Below are 21,810 nucleotides of genomic sequence, written 5' to 3'. Positions count from 1 at the left end.
TAGCCCCCTCCCTCCCTTCATCTCCTCTCCACCTCTCTGAATCCACACTATCCCTCTCTCCCTCCACCTCCTTCCCTCCCTCCATCTTCTCTCCACCTCTCTGAACCCACACTATTCCTCCTCTAGCCCCCTCCCTCCCTTCCTTCATCTCCTCTCCACCTCTCTGAATCCACACTATCCCTCCCTCCCTCCCTCCCTCCCTCCCTCCCTCCCTCCCTCCCTCCCTCCCATCACCTCCCCACCTCTGGAGGAGGCTGGAGGAGCCCACCTCCCTTCACCCCTCCCTCCCTTCCTTCATCTTGTCTCCACACTATTCCTCCTCCAGCCCCCCCCTCCCTCCCTCCCTCCCTCCCTCCCTCCCTCCCATCTTCTCTCCACCTTTCTGAACCCACACTATTCCTCCTCCAGCCCCCTCCCTCCCTCCCTCCCTCCCTCCCATCACCTCTCCACCTTTCTGAACCCACACTATTCCTCCTCCAGCCCCCCCCTCCCTCCCTCCCTCCCTCCCTCCCATCTTCTCTCCACCTTTCTGAACCCACACTATTCCTCCTCCAGCCCCCTCCCTCCCTCCCTCCCTCCCTCCCTCCCTCCCTCCCTCCCATCACCTCTCCACCTTTCTGAACCCACACTATTCCTCCTCCAGCCCCCTCCCTCCCTCCCATCACCTCTCCACCTCATTCCTCCTCCAGCCCCCTCCCTCCCTCCCTCCCATCTCCTCTCCACCTCTCTGAACCCACACTATCCCTCCACCCCTCCCTCCACCTCCTTCCCTCCCTCCCATCACCTCTCCACCTCTCTGAACCCACACTATTCTTCCTCCAGCCCCCTCACTCCACCCCTTCCCTCCCTTCACCTCCCCACCTCTCTGAACCCACACTATCCCTCCAGCCCCCTCCCTCCAGCCCCCTCCCCCCTCCTTCCACATTCCCTCCCTCCCTTCACCTCCCCACCCCTCTTAGAGCCCACACTATCCCTCCTTCAGCCCCTTCCTCTCTCTCCTCCAGTACTCCTCTCTCTCCCCCAGCACCCTCCCTCTCTCCCCCAGCCTGCTTGCTGAGAGGGATCCTTCCTTGTTCTTCTGTTGACAATAACAGTGTGTGTGATGTCCTCACCGTGGTGTCATCCCTCGAAGGCTGTCTGTCTGGCTGGCTGGCTGTCTCTGTCTGGCTGTGTCTGTCTCTGTCTGGCTGTGCCTCTCTTTCTCTGGCTGTCTGGCTGTCTGGCTGTGCCTCTCTTTCCCTGGCTGTGCCTGTCTTTCCCTGGCTGTCTGGCTGTCTGTCTCTGTCTGGCTGTGTCTGTCTGTCTGGCTGTGTCTGTCTTTCCCTGGCTGTCTGGCTGTGCCTCTCTTTCCCTGGCTGTCTGGCTGTGCCTGTCTTTCCCTGGCTGTCTGGCTGTGCCTGTCTTTCCCTGGCTGTCTGGCTGTGCCTGTCTTTCCCTGGCTGTCTGGCTGTGCCTCTCTTTCCCTGGCTGTCTGACTGTGCCTCTCTTTCCCTGGCTGTCTGGCTGGCTGTCTCTGGCTGTCTGTCTCTGGCTGGCTGTCAAGCTGTCTGACTGACTGTCTGTCTGGCACACTGGCACCCACTAATACATTCTTAACCATGCTTGTCAATTCCTCTTCTCCTCTCCCAAGAGTTTTCCTCCTGTCAACTGTTAAATAGTTCAGTGGCAACATCACAACCCTTCCCCAAAAAACAAAAGGAATGTTTTTTTTGTCCTTTGCAGCCACGTTGCCAGCCATGTATGAAATGAGAAGCAGTCCTGTAACGTTTTCCGCTGGGGCGAGCACAGGGCGGGTATTTCAGAACTGTCCACTGTGTGTGTGTGTGTGTGTGTGTGTGTTTGTGTGTGTGTGTGTGTGTGTGAGAGAGAGAGAGAGGGGATGGGCGGGTCCCAAGGAGAACGATGAAGACTCCCAAGCCTGTGGTCAGTCTGTGTGTCCTCACTAGCAGCAGCCCCAGATGGCCTCACACTGGAGCGCACCGTACTGCACCACTACAGAACACACCGTACTGCACCACTACAGAACACACCGTACTGCACCACTACGGAACACACCGTACTGCACCACTACGGAACACACCGTACTGCACCACTACGGAACACACCGCACTGCACCACTACGGAACACACCGCACTGCACCACTACGGAACACACCGCACTGCACCACTACGGAACACACCGCACTGCACCACTACGGAACACACCGCACTGCACCACTACGGAACACACCGCACTGCACCACTACGGAACACACCGCACTGCACCACTACGGAACACACCGCACTGCACCACTACGGAACACACCGCACTGCACCACTACGGAACACACCGCACTGCACCACTACGGAACACACCGCACTGCACCACTACGGAACACACCGCACTGCACCACTACGGAACACACCGCACTGCACCACTACGGAACACACCGCACTGCACCACTACGGAACACACCGCACTGCACCACTACGGAACACACCGCACTGCACCACTACGGAACACACCGTACTGCACCACTACGGAACACACCGCACTGCACCACTACAGAACACACCGCACTGCACCACTACGGAACACACCGCACTGCACCACTACGGAACACACCGCACTGCACCACTACGGAACACACCGCACTGCACCACTACGGAACACACCATGATCTAGTTTACACACCGCTACAGCACGTATTGTCACGGGCAGTGTTATTGGGATTCGTTACTTTAAAAAGTAATCTAGTACATTTGACTGGATAGATTTAATTAACAAAAGTAATCTCGTGACTCAAAACAAAAACAACAAAAAAAATCGCTGTGAATTCAAAATGTAATTCCATAATTTGATAAGTCATTTCTTTGATTGTGACTTATTTCAGTGCATTAACCTAGCATGTCTAGGATTTATCTGACATAGTTTGCATTCGCACCGCTGTCCGTTAATGCGCCGGTTGTTAGATTTTTGATGTCGGGCGTTTGAAATCGGCCTTGTTGTGACTTGATTACCGTTATTTAATGGCTTTAATATAGATATATTTATTTTTTCGTAAAGCTGCCTTGAATGTTTATGGACAATATTTAATTGATGCGTTAGATTTATAGATTTATCTCCTCCATGTTGTCAGTATCAGGGCTGGGCAATATATCAAATTCATTTGTTTCATTGAAATGTATGTTTTAGCGCAATTTTTCCAAATATCTATATTTTTTTTATCTAAATTTTTTATTAGTGTTTATGTCCGATGGTCTTTTTCGTCTCTTCTCCTTCGCTCCTGCTGTGACTGTGCACCTTCCCATTTATACAAAGACACCACGCCCCACCACACCCCACACGCCATGCCACACGCCATGCCACACACCATGCCCCGCCCCCACGCCATGCCCCTTCCCCCCACATGCCACGCCCCCACGCCATACTCTACACCACGTCTCCCACGCCATACACCACACACCATGCCCCCCCCCACACACCACGTCCCCCACGCCATACACCACGCTGCCTCCCCCTGCTACTCACAACAGCATAGAGGAAGAAGTGATGTCTCATATCTGACAAGCGGTTTCAACTCGTTATTTGAGTTTGGGTGTAACAGAATCGGTCTTATGGACACCAAACCCACATTAGGACATTATTTTACTGTAATAGAGAAGAAGTTTACTTTTCAATCGATACCCTTTTTATGTCTCAACTTCTCAAATTGCGAGCAGAGTAAACACTACTAAAAATGGGAGTATTAATGAATATTCATTATGGAAAATTGGATGCTCAGTGTCGTGGAATATTCTAATCAAGTGAGAGACGCTTTGTAATTTCTTCAAAATTTCTTCTTCATCTTTTATTTAATTATTGCAATAATGAAACTGTCCACTCTACACTCTTGAGTGTTTTGCCGAGAGCGTAACCTTACAGACAATGTAGAGTTCTTATATAGTAGATGACAAAATGCTTCTTCATGGCTGGTTCCACCCCTCCCATGCAGATCGGGGGGCACCATAAGTCACCGCGGGTTCATCATGTAGTTATTTGCACCTGGTGTTCAACTCCCAACCCGACTTAGTTTCCCAGATGCAAGAATGATTAGAAACAATAATAATTTTTGTTCTCCTCCTCCAGGCTATCTCTACCTCGGGTCACACCCACCACATCTAGTCTATGGAATGCAGTCTTTTATATTTTATCACCGAGTCAACTGTCAGCTCAAGCCCAGAGGCCCAACTCAGTCCCATAGCCACTGATGAGAGAGTACTCATCAAAGCTATTCGATGCATAAACACTATTAGAACATAATCTTGTAAATTTTCTCCCACATCAGTTTGTCACCCACGGCGTTACGGTACCGTGTACCCCTAGCAGCATTTTATCCAAAGACTTTTATACTTGCTGTCTAGTCTGTGTTTTCTACATGTGCAATAAGCATAAAACACAAGTAGGCCTATAAAAGGAAATGTGAACTCGTTCTCATTCTGAGAAATAAGGTAGGCCAGTTGATTTCAACATCTGAACAAAGTCGACACGCCAGCATGCTGTTCAAACAGTCGGAGACGGACAGAAGGGTGTGTTCATAACAATTCAACTGTTCTAGCTAGTAAATAGATCAAATTGACTAAACTCTAAATGTAAAAAATTTGCTGGCTTCTCACGAGCTTGTCGGCTTGAGAGATTGTTTATGAGACCTGTTAAAATTCCTGCTGCAAGAAGTTAGTCTTTAAAATAAAAAATGATATACACTGCTCAAAAAAAATAAAGGGAACACTTAAACAACACAATGTAACTCCAAGTCAATCACACTTCTGTGAAATCAAACTGTCCACTTAGGAAGCAACACTGATTGACAATACATTTCACATGCTGTTGTGCAAATGGAATAGACAACTGGTGGAAATTATAGGCATTTAGCAAGACACCCCCAATAAAGGAGTGGTTCTGCAGGTGGGGACCACAGACCACTTCTCAGTTCCTATGCTTCCTGGCTGATGTTTTGGTCACTTTTGAATGCTGGCGGTGCTTTCACTCTAGTGGTAGCATGAGACGGAGTCTACAACCCACACAAGTTGCTCAGGTAATGCAGCTCATCCAGGATGGCACATCAATGCGAGCTGTGGCAAGAAGGTTTGCTGTGTCTGTCAGCGTAGTGTCCAGAGCATGGAGGCGCTACCAGGAGACAGGCCAGTACATCAGGAGATGTGGAGGAGGCCATAGGAGGGCCTCAACCCAGCAGCAGGACCGCTACCTCTGCCTTTGTGAAAGGAGGAGCAGGAGAAGCACTGCCAGAGCCCTGCAAAATGACCTTAAGCAGGCCACAAATGTGCATGTGTCTGCTCAAACGGTCAGAAACAGACTCCATGAGGGTGGTATGAAGGCCCGACGTCCACAGGTGGGGGTTGTGCTTACAGCCCAACACCGTGCAGGACGTTTGGCATTTGCCAGAGAACACCAAGATTGGCAAATTCGCCACTGGCGCCCTGTGCTCTTCACAGATGAAAGCAGGTTCACACTGAGACGCCGTGGAGAACGTTCTGCTGCCTGCAACATCCTCCAGCATGACCTGTTTGGCGGTGGGTCAGTCATGGTGTGGGGTGGCATTTCTCCATGTGCTCGCCAGAGGTAGCCTGACTGCCATTAGGTACCGAGATGAGATCCTCAGACCCCTTGTGAGACCATATGCTGGTGCGGTTGGCCCTTGGTTCCTCCTAATGCAAGACAATGCTAGACGGATTGGCCCGCCCGTTCCCCAGACCTGAATCTAATTGAGCACATCTGGGACATCATGTCTCGCTCCATCCACCAACGCCACGTTGCACCACAGACTGTCCAGGAGTTGGCGGATGCTTTAGTCCAGGTCTGGGAGGAGATCCCTCAGGAGACCATCCGCCACCTCATCAGGAGCATGCCCAGGCGTTGTAGGGAGGTCATACAGGCACGTGGAGGCCACACACACTACTGAGCCTCATTTTGACTTGTTTTAAGGACATGACATCAAAGTTGGATCAGCCTGTAGTGTGGTTTTCCACTTTAATTTTGAGTGTGACTCCAAATCCAGACCTCCATGGGTTGATACATTTTTATTTATTTTTTTACAATTTTTTTACCCCTTTTTCTCCCCAATTTCGTGGTATCCCAGTTGTTGTAGTAGCTACTATCTTGTCTCATCGCTACAACTCCCGTACGGGCTCGGGAGAGACGAAGGTTGAAAGTCATGCGTCCTCCGATACACAACCCAACCAGCCGCACTGCTTCTTAACACAGCGCACATCCAACCCGGAAGCCAGCCGCACCAATGTGTCGGAGGATACACCGTGCACCTGGCAACAAAAGTTCTGAACCTTTATCTTTAATTTACAATGAGAATATCATTTTTTTATTATAGTATTATTGATTGATTATGACTTTTCAAATCACCCCGCAGTACTATTTGGAGAGTTAGCTCTAGGTAAATGTTGCAATTCTTTTGTCATTCCTGAATCTGCGAACAAAAACAAGCTATATATGGACAGTGCGAAAACAAATTATCTAATGATTGATTGTCTCTTTGTAGCAAAAATCTGCAGTGCTGGGATGGTTGTATCCCCCATATACAGTACCAGTCAAAGGTTTGGACACAACTACTCATTCCAGGAGTCGCGAGTGCGCGATGAGACCGGCCGGCCAAACCCTCCCTAACCCCGACGACGCTGGGCCAATTGTGCGTCGCCCCATGGGCCTCCCGGTCGCGACCGGCTGCGACAGAGCCTGGGCTCGAACCCAGAATCTCTGGTGGCACAGCTAGCACTGCGATGCAGTGCCTTAGACCACTGCGCCACCCGGGAGGCCCCGAGTTTTTCTTTGTTTGTAATTTTTTTTTTTTACTTTGTAGAATAATAGTGAAAACATCAGAACTATGAAATAACACATATGTAATCATGTAGTAACAAAAAAGGATTAAACAAATCAAAATCTATTTTATATTTGAGGTTCTTCAAAGTAGCCCCCCTTTGCCTTGATGACACCTTTGCACACTCTTGGCATTCTCTCAACCAGTGTCATGTGGTAGTCACCTGGAATGCATTTCAATTAACAGATGGGACTAGTTAAAAGTACATTTGTGGAATTTGAGCCAATCAGTGGTGTTTTGACAAGGTAGGGGTGGTATACAGAAGATGGCCCTATTTGGTAAAATACCAAGTCCATATTATGGCAAGAACAGCTCAAATAAGCAAAGAGAAACTACAGTCCATTACTTTAAGACATGGTCAGTCAATCTGGAAAATTTCAAGAACTTCTTCAAGTTCAGTTGTAAAACCATCAAGCGCTATGATGAAACTGGCTCTCACGAGGACCGCCACAGGAAAGGAAGACCCAGAGTTACCTCTGCTGCAGAGGATAAGTTAATTAGTTAACAGCCTCAGAAATTGCAGCCTAAATAAATGCTTCAGAGTTCAAGTAACACTCATCTCAACATCAACTGTTCAGAGGAGATTGCGTGAATCAGGCCTTCATGGTCGAATTGCTGCTAAGAAACCACTACTAAAGGACACCAATAAGAAGAAGAGACTAGCTTGAGCCAAGAAACACAAGCAATGCACATTAGACTGGTGGAAATCTGTTCTTTGGTCTGATGAGTCCAAATTTGAGATTTTTAGTTCCAACCGCCGTTTTTTGTGAGATGCAGAGTAGGTGAACAGATGATCCACCATGAAGCATGGAGGAGGGGGTGTGATAGTGTGGGGGTGCTTTGCTGGTGACACTGTCAGTGGTTTATTTCGAATTCAAGGCACAGTTAACAGCATGGTTACCACAGCATTCTGCAGCAATATGCCATCCCATCTGGTTTGGGCTTAGTGGGACTATCATTTGTTTTTCAACAGGACAATGACCCAAAACACACCTCCAGGCTGTGTCAGGGCTATTTGACCAAGGAGGGTGATGGCGACGTCAATCACCCAACGTCAACCCAATTGAGATGGTTTGGGATGAGTTGGACCGCAGGGTGAAGGAAAAGCAGCCAAAAACTTCTCAGCATATGTGGGAGCAACTTCAAGGCTGTTGGAAAAGCATTCCAGGTGAAGCTGGTTGAGAGAATGCCAAGAGTGTGCAGAGCTGTCATCAAGGCAAAGGGTGTCAACTTTGAATAATCTAAAATATATTTTGATTTGTTTAACGCTTTTGGTTACTACAATGATTCTATGTGTTATTTCATACTTTTGATGTCTTCACTATTATTCTACAATGTTTTTAATCCAGCATCGTTTTGTGTATCAGTTCTTAAACCATGTGCCATGGAATATCTCTTCCCAACTATTTTTACAATCAAAGTTAGTCATTATTAGTGAATGTGCGTTATTATGCATGGTTCTGATTTAAATTAGTAACAACAAGGGCATTTTCATAGCCAGACTGTAAAGCCAGATCAGTGAGTATTGGCTAAAGCAGGGTTAACCCCCTTGAGTCGATTTGGTATGTCAATCTTAAGTAAAGTACCCCAAAAAAATCTCAACAACTACTGTATACACACACAAGTGTAAAGGAATGAATAAGAATATGTACATAAAAATGTACATTAATCCAGATTTAAAGTCTGTCAGTTTAAGCTTGAGATATCTGACTTTGTGGGGTAAAGTGGAATGTTTATCCTCTCAGACACTCTCGTAAAGAAAACCTAAAGTAAAGGAGCTTTAAGTTGTGTAACTAACGGAGATCTGAAAGTCCTGCTATAGATGTGGTAGTTGGAACTGTGAGCCAACTTGTTTTTTTGACCATCTCTGTTTATGAGCTGGTTGTGTCCAAGCCTGACCCGAGGCTGCACTGCGGTGGGTTATTTTTAGAGTGGCTGGGGACCAGGACCAGGGACAGGAGCTACTGTAGCAGGAGTTCTGACTGTGAACTAGGTCATTGTTAGAAGGGGTCATCCCACCAGGCAGGTTGCTATAGGTTACTGGGAGTCAAGCCAGCCCAGTTCGGCAAGAAGGAGGAATACGGTCGTCCTTTATGTGCTGATGACCGGCCGTGCTGAGACCCCCATGTATTGTGACAGTTGAACCCAGCCAGATCCCCTCTCTCCCCTGCTCACCGAACGCGCAGAACGACACAGAGCTTTGCTACAGCAGCCTCTCCAATCCCCTCACTTTGTTCTGCCTGTTTCCATTTTGTCTGAGGTGTTTGTCACCGTCTGGGGGTGTCTGTCTCCACGGCGGGCCGCGGTTCAACACCGGTGGACCGGAGGACTCCCAGCAGTGCACTTTGGGAAGGCTGTCTAGAACTTTAGCTGAGATCCATTGGTGGTTTCCGGATGTTTCTAGCTAGTTTTTGATGAAAGTGCAGAGCTGTATTTGTCCAATAGGAGTGAAATGACAAGCTGAATGGCTAAGGGAAACACACTGACCTATTTGATCCAGATGTTAGTTTTATCTACAGTCCAATCTGATACAAGACTGAACTCCGACAGCTTTACACTGAGGATTGTACAAATGTTTTCCTCCTGTATTGAGTTTTGAATTCTTACCATCATCCCCCTCTCTCTCACTCTCCTCCCATCCCTGCCCCCCCTCCCTCCCTCCACAGTGTGTCCCTCCACCTGCAAACATCGGGCCTGTACCCATCATGGCCACTGCTGCCACGACCAGTGCCTGGGAGGTTGCTCGGAGGCAGGCAACGCCAGCCGCTGTGTTGCATGCCAGAAGTTCCAGCACCAGGACACCTGTGTGGACCGCTGTCCCCAGGGATACTACACCTTCAAGGGCTGGCGCTGCGTCTCTCTCTCCTTCTGTCAGGACCTCCACAACCAGTGCAAGAACGGGAAGGGCAACGACTGCCACGAGTACGTCATCCACAACGGAGCCTGCATCCCAGAATGCCCCTCAGGATATACCACCATCAACTCTACTAGGTAAGTCTCCGATATATAACATGGCCACATATACCACTATCAACTCTACTCCGTAAGCCTCCGATATATAGCATGGCCACATATACCACTATCAACTCTACTCCGTAAGTCTCCGATATATAACATGACAGCCATATACCACCATCAACTCGACTCCGTAAGTCTCCGATATAGAACATTGACAGCCATAGACCACCATCAACTCGACTCCGTAAGTCTCCGATATATAACATGACAGCCATAGACCACCATCAACTCTACTACGTAAGTCTTAGGTATACAGTTCCTTCAGAAAATATTCATAACCCTATGACTCATTCACATTTTTCTTGTTACAGCCTGATTCAAAATTGATGAACTATTTATTTTCCGCCCATCTATACACAATACTCCATAATGACCCAGTGAAAACATGTTTTTAGAATTTATTTCAAATGGATTGAAAATGAAATACAGAAATATCTAAATTACATAAGTATTCACACCCCTGAGTCAATACTTTGCAGAATCAACTTTGCCAGCGATTACAGCTGTGAGTCTTTCTTTGTAAGTCTCTAAAGAGCTTTCCACACCTGGATTGTGCAACATTTGCCCATTATTCTTTTCTAAATTCTTTCAGCTCTGTCAAATCAGTGGTTGATCATTGCTAGATAACCATATATTTTGAAGTAGATTTAAGTCAAAACTGTAACTTGGACACTCAGGAACATTCACAGTCTTCTTGGTAAGCAACTCCAATGTAGATTTGGCCTTGTGTTTTAGGTTTATTTATTTATTTATCCGTTATTTTACCAGGTAAGTTGACTGAGAACACGTTCTCATTTGCATCAACGACCTGGAGAATAGTTACAGGAGGAATGAGCCAATTGTAAACTGGGGATTATTAGGTGACCGTGATGGTTTGAGGGCATGATTGGGAATTTAGCCAGGACACCGGGATTAACATCCCATCCGAAAGACGGCACCCTACACAGGGCAGTGTGGTATGGGTGGTATGCTGCTGGCAAAGGTTATTGTCCTGCTGAAAGGTGAATTCATCCCCAGGTGTCTGGTAGAAAGCAAGACTGAACCAGGTTTTCCTCTTGGACTTTGCCTGTGCTTAGCTCCATTCCTGGATACTAAGATGGCTCCGATAGACATGGCCTCCTTGTTTGAGGATTATAGCAACTTTGCTGTATTAAGTTTTTTTTTGTTATTTCTCGTGTTATTAGCCCAGAACTTTCTTTGCATCATTACATACAACCAGAACGAGCTTTTAGATATCAGAGAGGTGGTATACGACTTTCCTGAATTGGATCCTTTGTTCGTATCTTCCAAGGCGATTTGAACTTATCCCAGAGGCTGCTCCAAGACATCACCGCCGGAGAAGAGGTATTCGGAGTGGACTTTGTCCGACTAAGGAGGCGCGCACACCGTCCACCGCTTCCGAGTACATTACTCGCTAATGTTCAGACTCTGGATAATAAAGTAGACGAGCTCAGGGCGAGGATCTCCTTTCAGAGAGACATCGGGGACTGTAACATACTCTGTTTCATGGAATCATGTCTCACTCCGGATATACTGTCCCAGTCCATACAGCCAGCTGGGTGTTCAATACATTGTGTGGATCGGAATAAAGAATTCTCCGGGAAGAAGAAAGGCGGAGGTGTATGTTTCATGATTAACTACTCATGGTGTGATTGTGGTAACAGAAACTCAATTCCTTTTGTTCACCCAACATAGGATACTTTGCAATCAAATGCCGACCTCATTACCTCCCTAGAGAATTTTCTTCTGTTATTGTCACGGCTGTGTATATTCCCCCTCAAGCCGATACCACAATGGCTCTCAAGGAACTACACTGGACTTGTGCAAACTGGAAACTGCGTATCCTGAAGCCACATTTATTATAGCCGGAGACTTTAATACAGCAAATCTCTTCCGAAGTTCTATCAACACATCGCCTGCGGTTCTCACGATTCAAAACGCTCATTGTTAGTCACCCTACCGTGATGGCTACAAGGCCCTCCCCCAACCCCTCTTCCTATAGTCAAAAAATCAAATAGGAAGTACCCGTGCTAAGGTCTATTCAACGCTGGTCTGACCAATCGTAATCCATGCTTCAAGACTGTTTTTATCACGTGGACTGGGACATATTCCGGGTTGCTTCTGAGAATAAGACTGACACAGTGACGGAGTTAATCAGAAAGTGTATAGGGGATGTTTGTTCCCACTGTGACGATTTTAAAACCTATCCAAACCAAAAACCGTGGACAGATGGTAGCATACACGCAAAACTGAAACCACCGCATTTAACCACGGCATGGGGACTGAGAATATGATCGAATACCAACAGTCCAGACCCTTCTTATGCCAATCAAACAGTCAAAGCATAGTACAGAGACAAAGTGGAGTCACAATTCAATGGCTTAGACACGAGACGTATGTGTCAGGGACTACAGATAATTTGCATAAAGTGAAAACCAGCCACGTCGCTGACACAATGTCTTGCTCCCTGACAAGCTAAACACCCTCGCCCGCTTTGAGGATAACACAGGGCCGATGACACAAGCCGCTCCCAAGGACTGCATGCTCTTGTTCTCCATGGTCGACGTGAGTAAGACATTTAAACGTGTCAACCCAAGCAAGGCTGGCGGCCCAGACGGCATCCCTAGCCGCATCCTCAGAGCATGCACAGATCAGCTGGCTGGAGTGTTAACAGACATATTAAATCTCTCCCTATCCTAGTCTGTTGTCCCCACTTGCTTCAAAATGTCCACCATTGTTCCTGTTCCCAAGAAAGCTAAGGTAACTGAACTAAATGACTATCGCCCTGTAGCACTCACTTCTTTCATGATGAAGTGTTGTGAGAGGTTAGTTAAGGGTCATATCACTTCCACCTTAACCTAGACCCACTGAAATGTTCATACCATCCCAATAGATTCACGGATGATGCAATTTCCATTGCACTGCACAATGCCCTATCCCATCTGGACGAGAGAAATACCTATGTAAGAATGCTGTTCATTGACTACAGCTCAGCCTTCAACACCATAGTCCCCGGGAGTACACTGCCTGAACTCACAGCAGAGATGAGAAAGTTAACCGTTAAAATTCTGGCTGACCTCACAGCAGAGTTGTTAAAGTCACACCGGAGTTGAGATGAATAGGACAATAGAAGAGTTCAGAAACATCACACGTCTGTCTCGCTTTCTTATGTCCCCATGACCTGGCTAGGAAGTACAGTCCCTACTCTACACACACTCCTTACTGTACACTCCAGATCTCTGACTGACTGACTGACTGTAGGCCGGGCCGGGCCTCCTGGCCTGCTAATGGGCCGGGCTGAAGTGGTGTAACAACACCAGCCATGTGCCATGCTCTTATTTGACACCAGAGACTGTTCTCTTTGTGGCTCCGAGTGACTGTCCACCTGACGCTTTCACAGGAAACAGCAGGCTCTGGAACAGGAAGGGCACAGCGCATCTGTTGGGTTTCAATGGTCACCCTATTCCCTACTTAGTCCACCTCTTTTGACCGGGGCCCATAGGGCTCTGTTCAAAAGTAACTAGCCTATGTAAGGTACCATTTGGAATACGTTCTTGGACATTTGGCTTTATTTAGACAGTTAAGGCTCAGGAAGAGACTGGTTTAACAGAGACGAGAAGACACGACGTCTTCCCAAAAGCCACACGCTGGCCCGTGATTGGTTGGTGTGTTGATCATATAGCTCAGTGTGTTCTGTAGGGAAGGCAGCAGGCTGGTCGAAGGGCGCTGTGGACTGAACATGTTGCTGAATGAGTTAGTCAGCGTCTCCAGTGTTTGCTGTGCTGTTTAGCTTTTTCCAGAGGAAAAAGAGGTCTGAGCGCTGGGCTAGTCGAGGGAAATGCCCACCGTCCAGATAGGGAAAGGTGTATAAATGGGTGTGTTTAGGAGGCAAACACCACACGCACTGGAAGTTCTGGAATGTACTCTCTTATACTGTACACCAGTGGGACCAAGTCACTATTATTTGAGTCACAAGCATGTCTCAAGTCATAAGGACCGAGTCTCAAGTCATAATCCCAAGTAGAACGGGTCAAGACTCGAATCAAGCCCTAGTTGTGCATTCTAAAGAGACGAGAAGTTTAAGTGAAGTCTCAAGTAAACTAAAAATCTATACATGCAACGACATGTTCAACTACAAATATTAGCCTGTTGATTGAGGTCTACCGGGCCTTTTCATTATTTTGTCTGCAACACATTTGAATTAGCCCGTGTAACTGTAAAATAGGGACCTTGTAGCAGTGGTAAGGGCATGACATCAGCAGAAGGCAAGTTGACGTGCTCAGAGTGTAGATGTATTGACGTGTCTTGGTGATCTGATGGTGAAAGCGCCATATCATACTAAATATACACGTAGATTTACCAATAATGTACATGGGCAAAATCCCCAAAGAAATAGCCTCTGTATATGAGGTTTAATCTGTCCTATCTGAATGGACACCGCTATAGGGCAAGACTGTACAGCCACCCCCTTGAGAAACCAAATGAAATCTGTGTAACAGGAGCTCAAACAGATAGACCTACGCACTTGGCCCCTCAGGACTATACAATCACAACCAATAAACTGGTTCTACAATGTAGAAGGCAATTACCACATCCGTTCTTACATTGGTACATTATTCTTAATCGGACTTCATGATTATTATTGATATTTCAACTCCGTGCATACATGGAACAGTCATTTTCTCTTATTTAAAGTTGTGACTCGCGAGCGTGGAGCGCAGGAGCCTGTTTCTATGAACACTGAGGTGGATGCTCCTATTACAACAACAAAAAGGATAGCGACACAGACACACACTGAACCCCGACGTAACCCCGGGAAATATTTTATATATATATATATACACGTTGATTTAAATAAACACATTTTCTACCTCGTGAGTGTTACCAACGTCAACATGGCGCTCACTCCGAGCAGGGTAAGAAATGGTTGGTCTAAAATAAATGTATCGCCTATCAAACGTGAAACAGGGATGTCTATGTGTTGCAATAAACACACAGAGGTACAGGGATGGAATGATGAAAACATGAACAATTGTTGTAGTATTAGATGGATTAGAGATGTACTACATAGGACCTATGAGTTTTGATAAACATGTGAAAGCAACAGCAAACATTTCAACAAGATAATAAAAAAAACTCTTCCCTTTGCGGGGTTTTGGACAGCGCAAGTGAAGAGCCACTCCGATGGCGCGTGTTCGCCACAGCAAGTGAAGAGCCACTCCGATGGCGCTTGTTCGCCACAGCAAGTGAAGAGCCACTCCAATGACGCGTCTTCGCCACAGCAAGTGAAGAGCCACTCCGATGACGCGTCTTCGCCACAGCAAGTGAAGAGCCACTCGGATGGCTCGTCTTCACCACAGCAAGTGAAGAGCCACTCGGATGGCTCGTCTTCGCCACAGCAAGTGAAGAGCCACTCGGATGGCTCGTCTTCGCCACAGTAATAATACAATTTTAACAATAAATTCCAAATGTAAATGATCAATTTCAAGCATTGCCTCATTGCTGGTGAGTTTGCAAAGTAAACAGTTAATTTCACCAAACCATTTTTGTAGCGGCATATCAATTTATTATGGCAATCCTCTCTTCCAACAATGTGACGTTTGCTCTGCATCCGATCCTATAGCTCCCACCCATAAACACACATTAGTCCTGGACGAAGGCTTAGAATTGCAGGAAATTAGCTTTCGAACAGCAAAAAACAATCTCTGCCCCAAGCAGAGAGTGCGGGAAACTAACCTTTTAAAATTGCTAAATGTTCTCTCCGCCAGTAAGAGGGGTGTGAACAGTTTGGAGTCGCATGGGTTACGAGGTAGTTTGTTACTACACCGATAAATTACATTATCCATCCGGACCTTTATTAAATAGGACCTGCTATTTCTTGGGGCGGCAGGGTAGCCTAGTGGTTAGAGTGTTGGACTAGTAACTGGAAGGTTGCAAGTTCAAACCCCCGAGCTGTCTGTCGTTCTGCCCCTGAACAAGGCCGTCATTGAAAATAAGAGTTTGTTCTTAACTGACTTGCCTAGTTAACTAAAGGTAAAAAAAAATTTAAAAGAGCTGTACAGCAAATCAGCAATCTGTTCGCTATCTCATCTGACTGGTGTTGATTGACGGTTTGCTCGTCCAATCAGAGTGCAGTGTGTGCATTTCACTCGCCAATCTGTTGTATTTTTTAAATTTTTTATTTTATTTTTTTGCAATGGTGAATCTGCTGCTACTGTCTCTGGCTGAGTGTAGAGTAATCCACGTAGACTGTGTGCCACAAAATGAGTGACAAAACATGACTTAACCTGGCCGGATAATTTCAAGTCGCTAGTCTCAAGTTAAAGTCGAGTCCCGAGTCTTGAGGCTCCAAGTCGAAGTCAAGTCTCAATTTATTTTATGTCAAGTCATCAAATTTGTGAAAACGAGTCAGACTTAAGTCCAGGTCATGTGACTCAAGTCCACAACTCTGCTGTGGACCCAACTTCAACATTCATCCACATCATTCCTCAATTTATTAAGCCTAACCTTAGGAGCTCTCTAAAGCCACAACCCCTGGGACACCCTGGGACCTTAAATTTCAGGAAGGAATTTTACCCACTGCTAAAGGCTTTCCTCAGCATTTAGCCAACTAACTGAGATTATTAGGTGCTTCAGGCTATGAGGAAGAGATTCACAAATTGTTCCCAGGGACATTTCTTAAAGTTTCATAGTACAGTACGTTCTCAGAGATTCAGTCTCATAGTGCAGTACGTTCTCAGAGAGATTCAGTCTCATAGTGCAGTACGTTCTCAGAGATTCAGTCTCATAGTGCAGTACGTTCTCAGAGAGATTCAGGCTCATAGTGCAGTACGTTCTCTGAGATTCAGGCTCATAGTGCAGTACGTTCTCAGAGAGATTCAGTCTCATAGTGCAGTACGTTCTCAGAGAGATTCAGGCTCATAGTGCAGTATGTTCTCAGAGAGATTCAGGCTCATAGTGCAGTACGTTCTCAGAGAGATTCAGGCTCATAGTGCAGTATGTTCTCAAGAGAGATTCAGGCTCATAGTGCAGTACGTTCTCAGAGATTCAGGCTCATAGTGCAGTACGTTCTCAGAGAGATTCAGGCTCATAGTGCAGTACGTTCTCAGAGAGATTCAGGCTCATAGTGCAGTACGTTCTCAGAGAGATTGTCTCATGCTGCAGTACGTTCTCAGAGAGATTCAGTCTCATAGTGCAGTACGTTCTCAGAGAGATTGTCTCATGCTGCAGTACGTTCTCAGAGAGATTCAGGCTCATAGTACAGTACGTTCTCAGAGAGATTCAGGCTCATAGTGCAGTACATTCTCAGAGAGATTGTCTCATGCTGCAGTACGTTCTCAGAGAGATTCAGTCTCATAGTGCAGTACGTTCTCAGAGAGATTGTCTCATGCTGCAGTACGTTCTCAGAGAGATTCAGGCTCATAGTACAGTACGTTCTCAGAGAGATTCAGGCTCATAGTGCAGTACGTTCTCAGAGAGATTCAGGCTCATAGTGCAGTATGTTCTCAGAGAGATTCAGGCTCATAGTGCAGTACGTTCTCAGAGAGATTCAGGCTCATAGTGCAGTACGTTCTCAGAGAGATTCAGGCTCATAGTGCAGTACGTTCTCAGAGAGATTGTCTCATGCTGCAGTACGTTCTCAGAGAGATTCAGTCTCATAGTGCAGTACGTTCTCAGAGAGATTGTCTCATAGTGCAGTACGTTCTCAGAGAGATTCAGTCTCATAGTACAGTACGTTCTCAGAGAGATTCAGGCTCATAGTGCAGTACGTTCTCAGAGAGATTCAGGCTCATAGTACAGTACGTTCTCAGAGAGATTCAGGCTCATAGTGCAGTACGTTCTCAGAGCGATTCAGGCTCATAGTGCAGTACGTTCTCAGAGAGATTCAGGCTCATAGTGCAGTACGTTCTCAGAGAGATTCAGGCTCATAGTGCAGTACGTTCTCAAGAGAGATTCAGGCTCATAGTGCAGTACGTTCTCAAGAGAGATTCAGGCTCATAGTGCAGTACGTTCTCAGAGAGATTCAGGCTCATAGTGCAGTACGTTCTCAGAGAGATTCAGTCTCATAGTGCAGTACGTTCTCAGAGAGATTCAGGCTCATAGTGCAGTACGTTCTCAGAGAGATTCAGGCTCATAGTGCAGTACGTTCTCAGAGAGATTCAGTCTCATAGTGCAGTACGTTCTCAGAGAGATTCAGGCTCATAGTACAGTACGTTCTCAGAGATTCAGGCTCATAGTGCAGTACGTTCTCAGAGAGATTCAGTCTCATAGTGCAGTACGTTCTCAGAGAGATTCAGGCTCATAGTGCAGTACGTTCTCAAGAGAGATTCAGGCTCATAGTGCAGTACGTTCTCAGAGATTCAGGCTCATAGTGCAGTACGTTCTCAGAGAGATTCAGGCTCATAGTGCAGTATGTTCTCAGAGAGATTCAGGCTCATAGTGCAGTACGTTCTCAGAGATTCAGGCTCATAGTGCAGTACGTTCTCAGAGAGATTCAGGCTCATAGTGCAGTACGTTCTCAGAGAGATTGTCTCATGCTGCAGTACGTTCTCAGAGATTCAGTCTCATACCATCCAGTATGAGGAGAAGGAAGTTGCTAGATAATTATTTTCCATTCTGCAGCCGTTACGACATCAGGGACTGTTGAAGTCCTCCGCTGCTGGGCCGAGTGAGAGAAGTGTCCGTAACCAGACACACAAATCACCCTCACAGACAGACAGGGCTGTGACCGGGGTGCTGAACCTCAAGGGGCTTGCTGTGACTGGGCTGGGCAGAGGCTGTGACCGGAGTGGAGGCTGGGGCAGAGAGTGCTATCTTTTCTTGAGCTAGGCTTGAAGTCAGTCATCAGGAGTTATGAGGGGCGGCAAGTAGCCTAGCGGTTAAGAGCGTTCGGGCCAGTAACCGAAAGGTTGCTGGTTTGAATCCCAAAGCTGACTTGGTGAAAAATCTGTCGATGTACACTTGAGCGAGGCAATTAACCCTAATTGCTCCTGTAAGTAATTGGATAAGAGCGTCTGCTAAATGTCTAAAATCTCTCGCTCTCTCTTCGCCAACCGTCAGCACAGCTGCTAGGCCGCTCTGCTTTCTAGACATTTCCTGGCGTTCTTTTTAATATCCATGACAACAAGCACGAAATAAGAATTTGCTCATCTTTCCTTGAAACACAGAAGGCACTGCAGCGGTCCCAAGTCAGTCTGCAAAGTGCAGAGGTTTTCAGGGCTGCAGCCCAAAACAAACTCTCTTTTTAAAACCTGCATCCTAAATGATTTTCCCATGAGGCTCAGGACAGGCAGGCCCCAGGAAGTGGTGTTTTTCCTATCAGTTTAAGGTCACAATGAGAATGGAGCAGAGAGTGTATGTGTTTTCTTCAATACAACTACTTTAACATTTCTTCTTTCTATGCTGCAGAGCATTAAGAAAGAAAAGTTAATTTATATATTTATGATTTTCCATATGAGGAAGAAGGAAAAAAAAAAAGTTTTTCTTTCCCTGATCATTATAGAGTTTTTCCACTGTCAGTGGAAAACCAAGCTGATTTTGTCAAATTGTTGTAAAGTATTAGAACCTTTTGATAAAATGTAACCTCTAACCTCTAGCAGCATTTAGTTCAATATGAAAGGAACTAGGTGACATAGCTCATCCATTGTACCGTGACCCCAGGCCAAACTCTGATTCTCAACCACTGTTGTGTGTCAGTGGCATCTAAACTTTTGGGTGTGTGAGGAGGGGTCAATGTGCTGGTTAGCACATACAGGAGGGGGGTTAGCACACACTGGCTAGCACATGATGGCTAGCACATACAGGAGGGGGGTTAGCACACACTGGCTAGCACATGCTGGCTAGCACAAACAGGAGGTGGGTTAGCACACACTGGCTAGCACATGATGGCTAGCACATACAGGAGGGGGGTTAGCACACACTGGCTAGCACATGATGGCAAGCACAAACAGGAGGGGGTTTCGCACACACTGGAATGCACATGCTGGCTAGCACAAACAGGACGGGGGTTAGCACACACTGGCTAGCACATGATGGCTAGCACATACAGGAGGGGGGTTAGCACACACTGGCTAGCACATGCTGGCAAGCACAAACATGAGGGGGGTTAGCACACACTGGCTAGCACATGATGGCTAGCACATACAGGAGGGGGGTTAGCACACACTGGCTAGCACAAACAGGAGGGGGGTTAGCACACACTGGCTAGCACATGATGGCTAGCACATACAGGAGGGGGGTTAGCACACACTGGCTAGCACATGATGGCAAGCACAAACAGGAGGGGGGTTAGCACACACTGGCTAGCACATGATGGCTAGCACAAACAGGAGGGGGGTTAGCACATGCTGGCTAGCACAAACAGGAGGGGGGTTAGCACACACTGGCTAGCACATGATGGCTAGCACAAACAGGAGGGGGGTTAGCACACACTGGCTAGCACATGATGGCTAGCACATACAGGAGGGGGGTTAGCACACACTGGCTAGCACATGATGGCAAGCACATACAAGAGGGGGGTTAGCACACACTGGCTAGCACAAACAGGAGGGGAGTTAGCACACACTGGCTATTTATTCATTTTTTATTTTATTTCACCTTTATTTAACCAGGTAGGCTAGTTGAGAACAAGTTCTCATTTACAACTGCGACCTGGCCAAGATAAAGCATAGCAGTGTGAACAGACAACACAGAGTTACACATGGAGTAAACAATAAACAAGTCAATAACACAGTAGAAAAAAAGAAAAAAAGAGTCTATATACATTGTGTGCAAAAGGCATGAGGAGGTATGCAAATTATTACAATTTTGCAGATTAACACGGGAGTGATAAATGATCAGATGGTCATATTTTTTATAGAATAGGGGGCAAATATTGCGCAATACAGGTGTGCAAAGCTTTTATGTGACTCACTCTAGAAGACTCACAGCTGCATTTGCTGCCAAAGGTGTTTCTAACATGGGGTGAATACTTAATATAATAATAATAATAATTTTTATTTTTTTATATATATTTGTTTTTTTTCTCACTTTGACAAGAGTATTTTGTGTAGATCGTTGACAAAAACTACAATTAAATCCATTTCAATCCCACTTTTAACACAATAATGTGAAGAAATCCAAGGGAGGTGTTGACTTTCTATAGGCACTGCACTCTGTACAGGCTTCAGATGCTGGGAATATTAACACTCTCATAAACAGAATTAGGTCGCCAGAGAACGGTAATCCATGCTGCTAAACTAGCGCCTCATGGGAACAATAGTCTGCTTTGTCTGCCAGCGGTGGACTCAAATCAAATTTTATATGTCACATCCACATGGTTAGCAGATGTTAATGCGAGTGTAGCGAAATGCTTGTGCTTCTAGTTCCGACAATGCAGTAATATCCAACGAGTAATCTATCCTAACAATTCCACAACAACTATCCTATACACACAAGTGTAAAGGGATAAAGAATATGTACATTAAGATATATGAATGTGTGATGGTACAGAACGGCATAGGCAAGATGCAGTAGATGGTATCGAGTACAGTATATACATATGAGATGAGTAATGTAGGGTATGTAAACATTATATTAAGTGGCATTGTTTAAAGTGGCTAGTGATACATTTTTTACATACATTTTCCATTATTAAAGTGGCTGGAATTGAGTCAGTGTGTTGGCAGCAGCCACTCAATGTTAGTGGTGGCTGTTTAATAGTCTGATGGCCTTGAGATAGAAGCTGTTTTTCAGTCTCTCGGTCCCCTGCTTTGATGCACCTGTACTGACCTCGCCATCTGGATGATAGCGGGGTGAACAGGCAGTGGCTCGGGTGGTTGTTGTCCTTGATGATCTTTATGGCCTTCCTGTGACATCAGGTGGTGTAGGTGTCCTGGAGGGCAGGTAGTTTGCCCCCGGTGATGCGTTGTGCAGACCTCACTACATC

The 21,810-nt window shown here is 46.4% G+C and overlaps 1 protein-coding gene across 2 annotated transcripts in view; it reads left to right on the top strand.

The window, feature by feature from the left end:
* insrb (insulin receptor b) overlaps positions 1–21,810 on the top strand; it is a 182,239-nt gene that overhangs the window by 119,486 nt on the left and 40,943 nt on the right. For both annotated transcript variants that reach the window (XM_036978849.1, XM_036978848.1), the window contains exon 3: positions 9,533–9,857. In XM_036978849.1, the coding sequence (XP_036834744.1) occupies positions 9,533–9,857 (325 nt within the window). The remainder of the gene's footprint in view (positions 1–9,532; positions 9,858–21,810) is intronic.

Source organism: Oncorhynchus mykiss, chromosome 5, assembly GCF_013265735.2.
Source record: "Oncorhynchus mykiss isolate Arlee chromosome 5, USDA_OmykA_1.1, whole genome shotgun sequence".
NCBI lineage: Eukaryota > Metazoa > Chordata > Actinopteri > Salmoniformes > Salmonidae > Oncorhynchus > Oncorhynchus mykiss.
The sequence above is the reverse complement of the archived record's forward strand: the minus strand, read 5'-3'. Positions and strand labels throughout refer to the sequence as shown.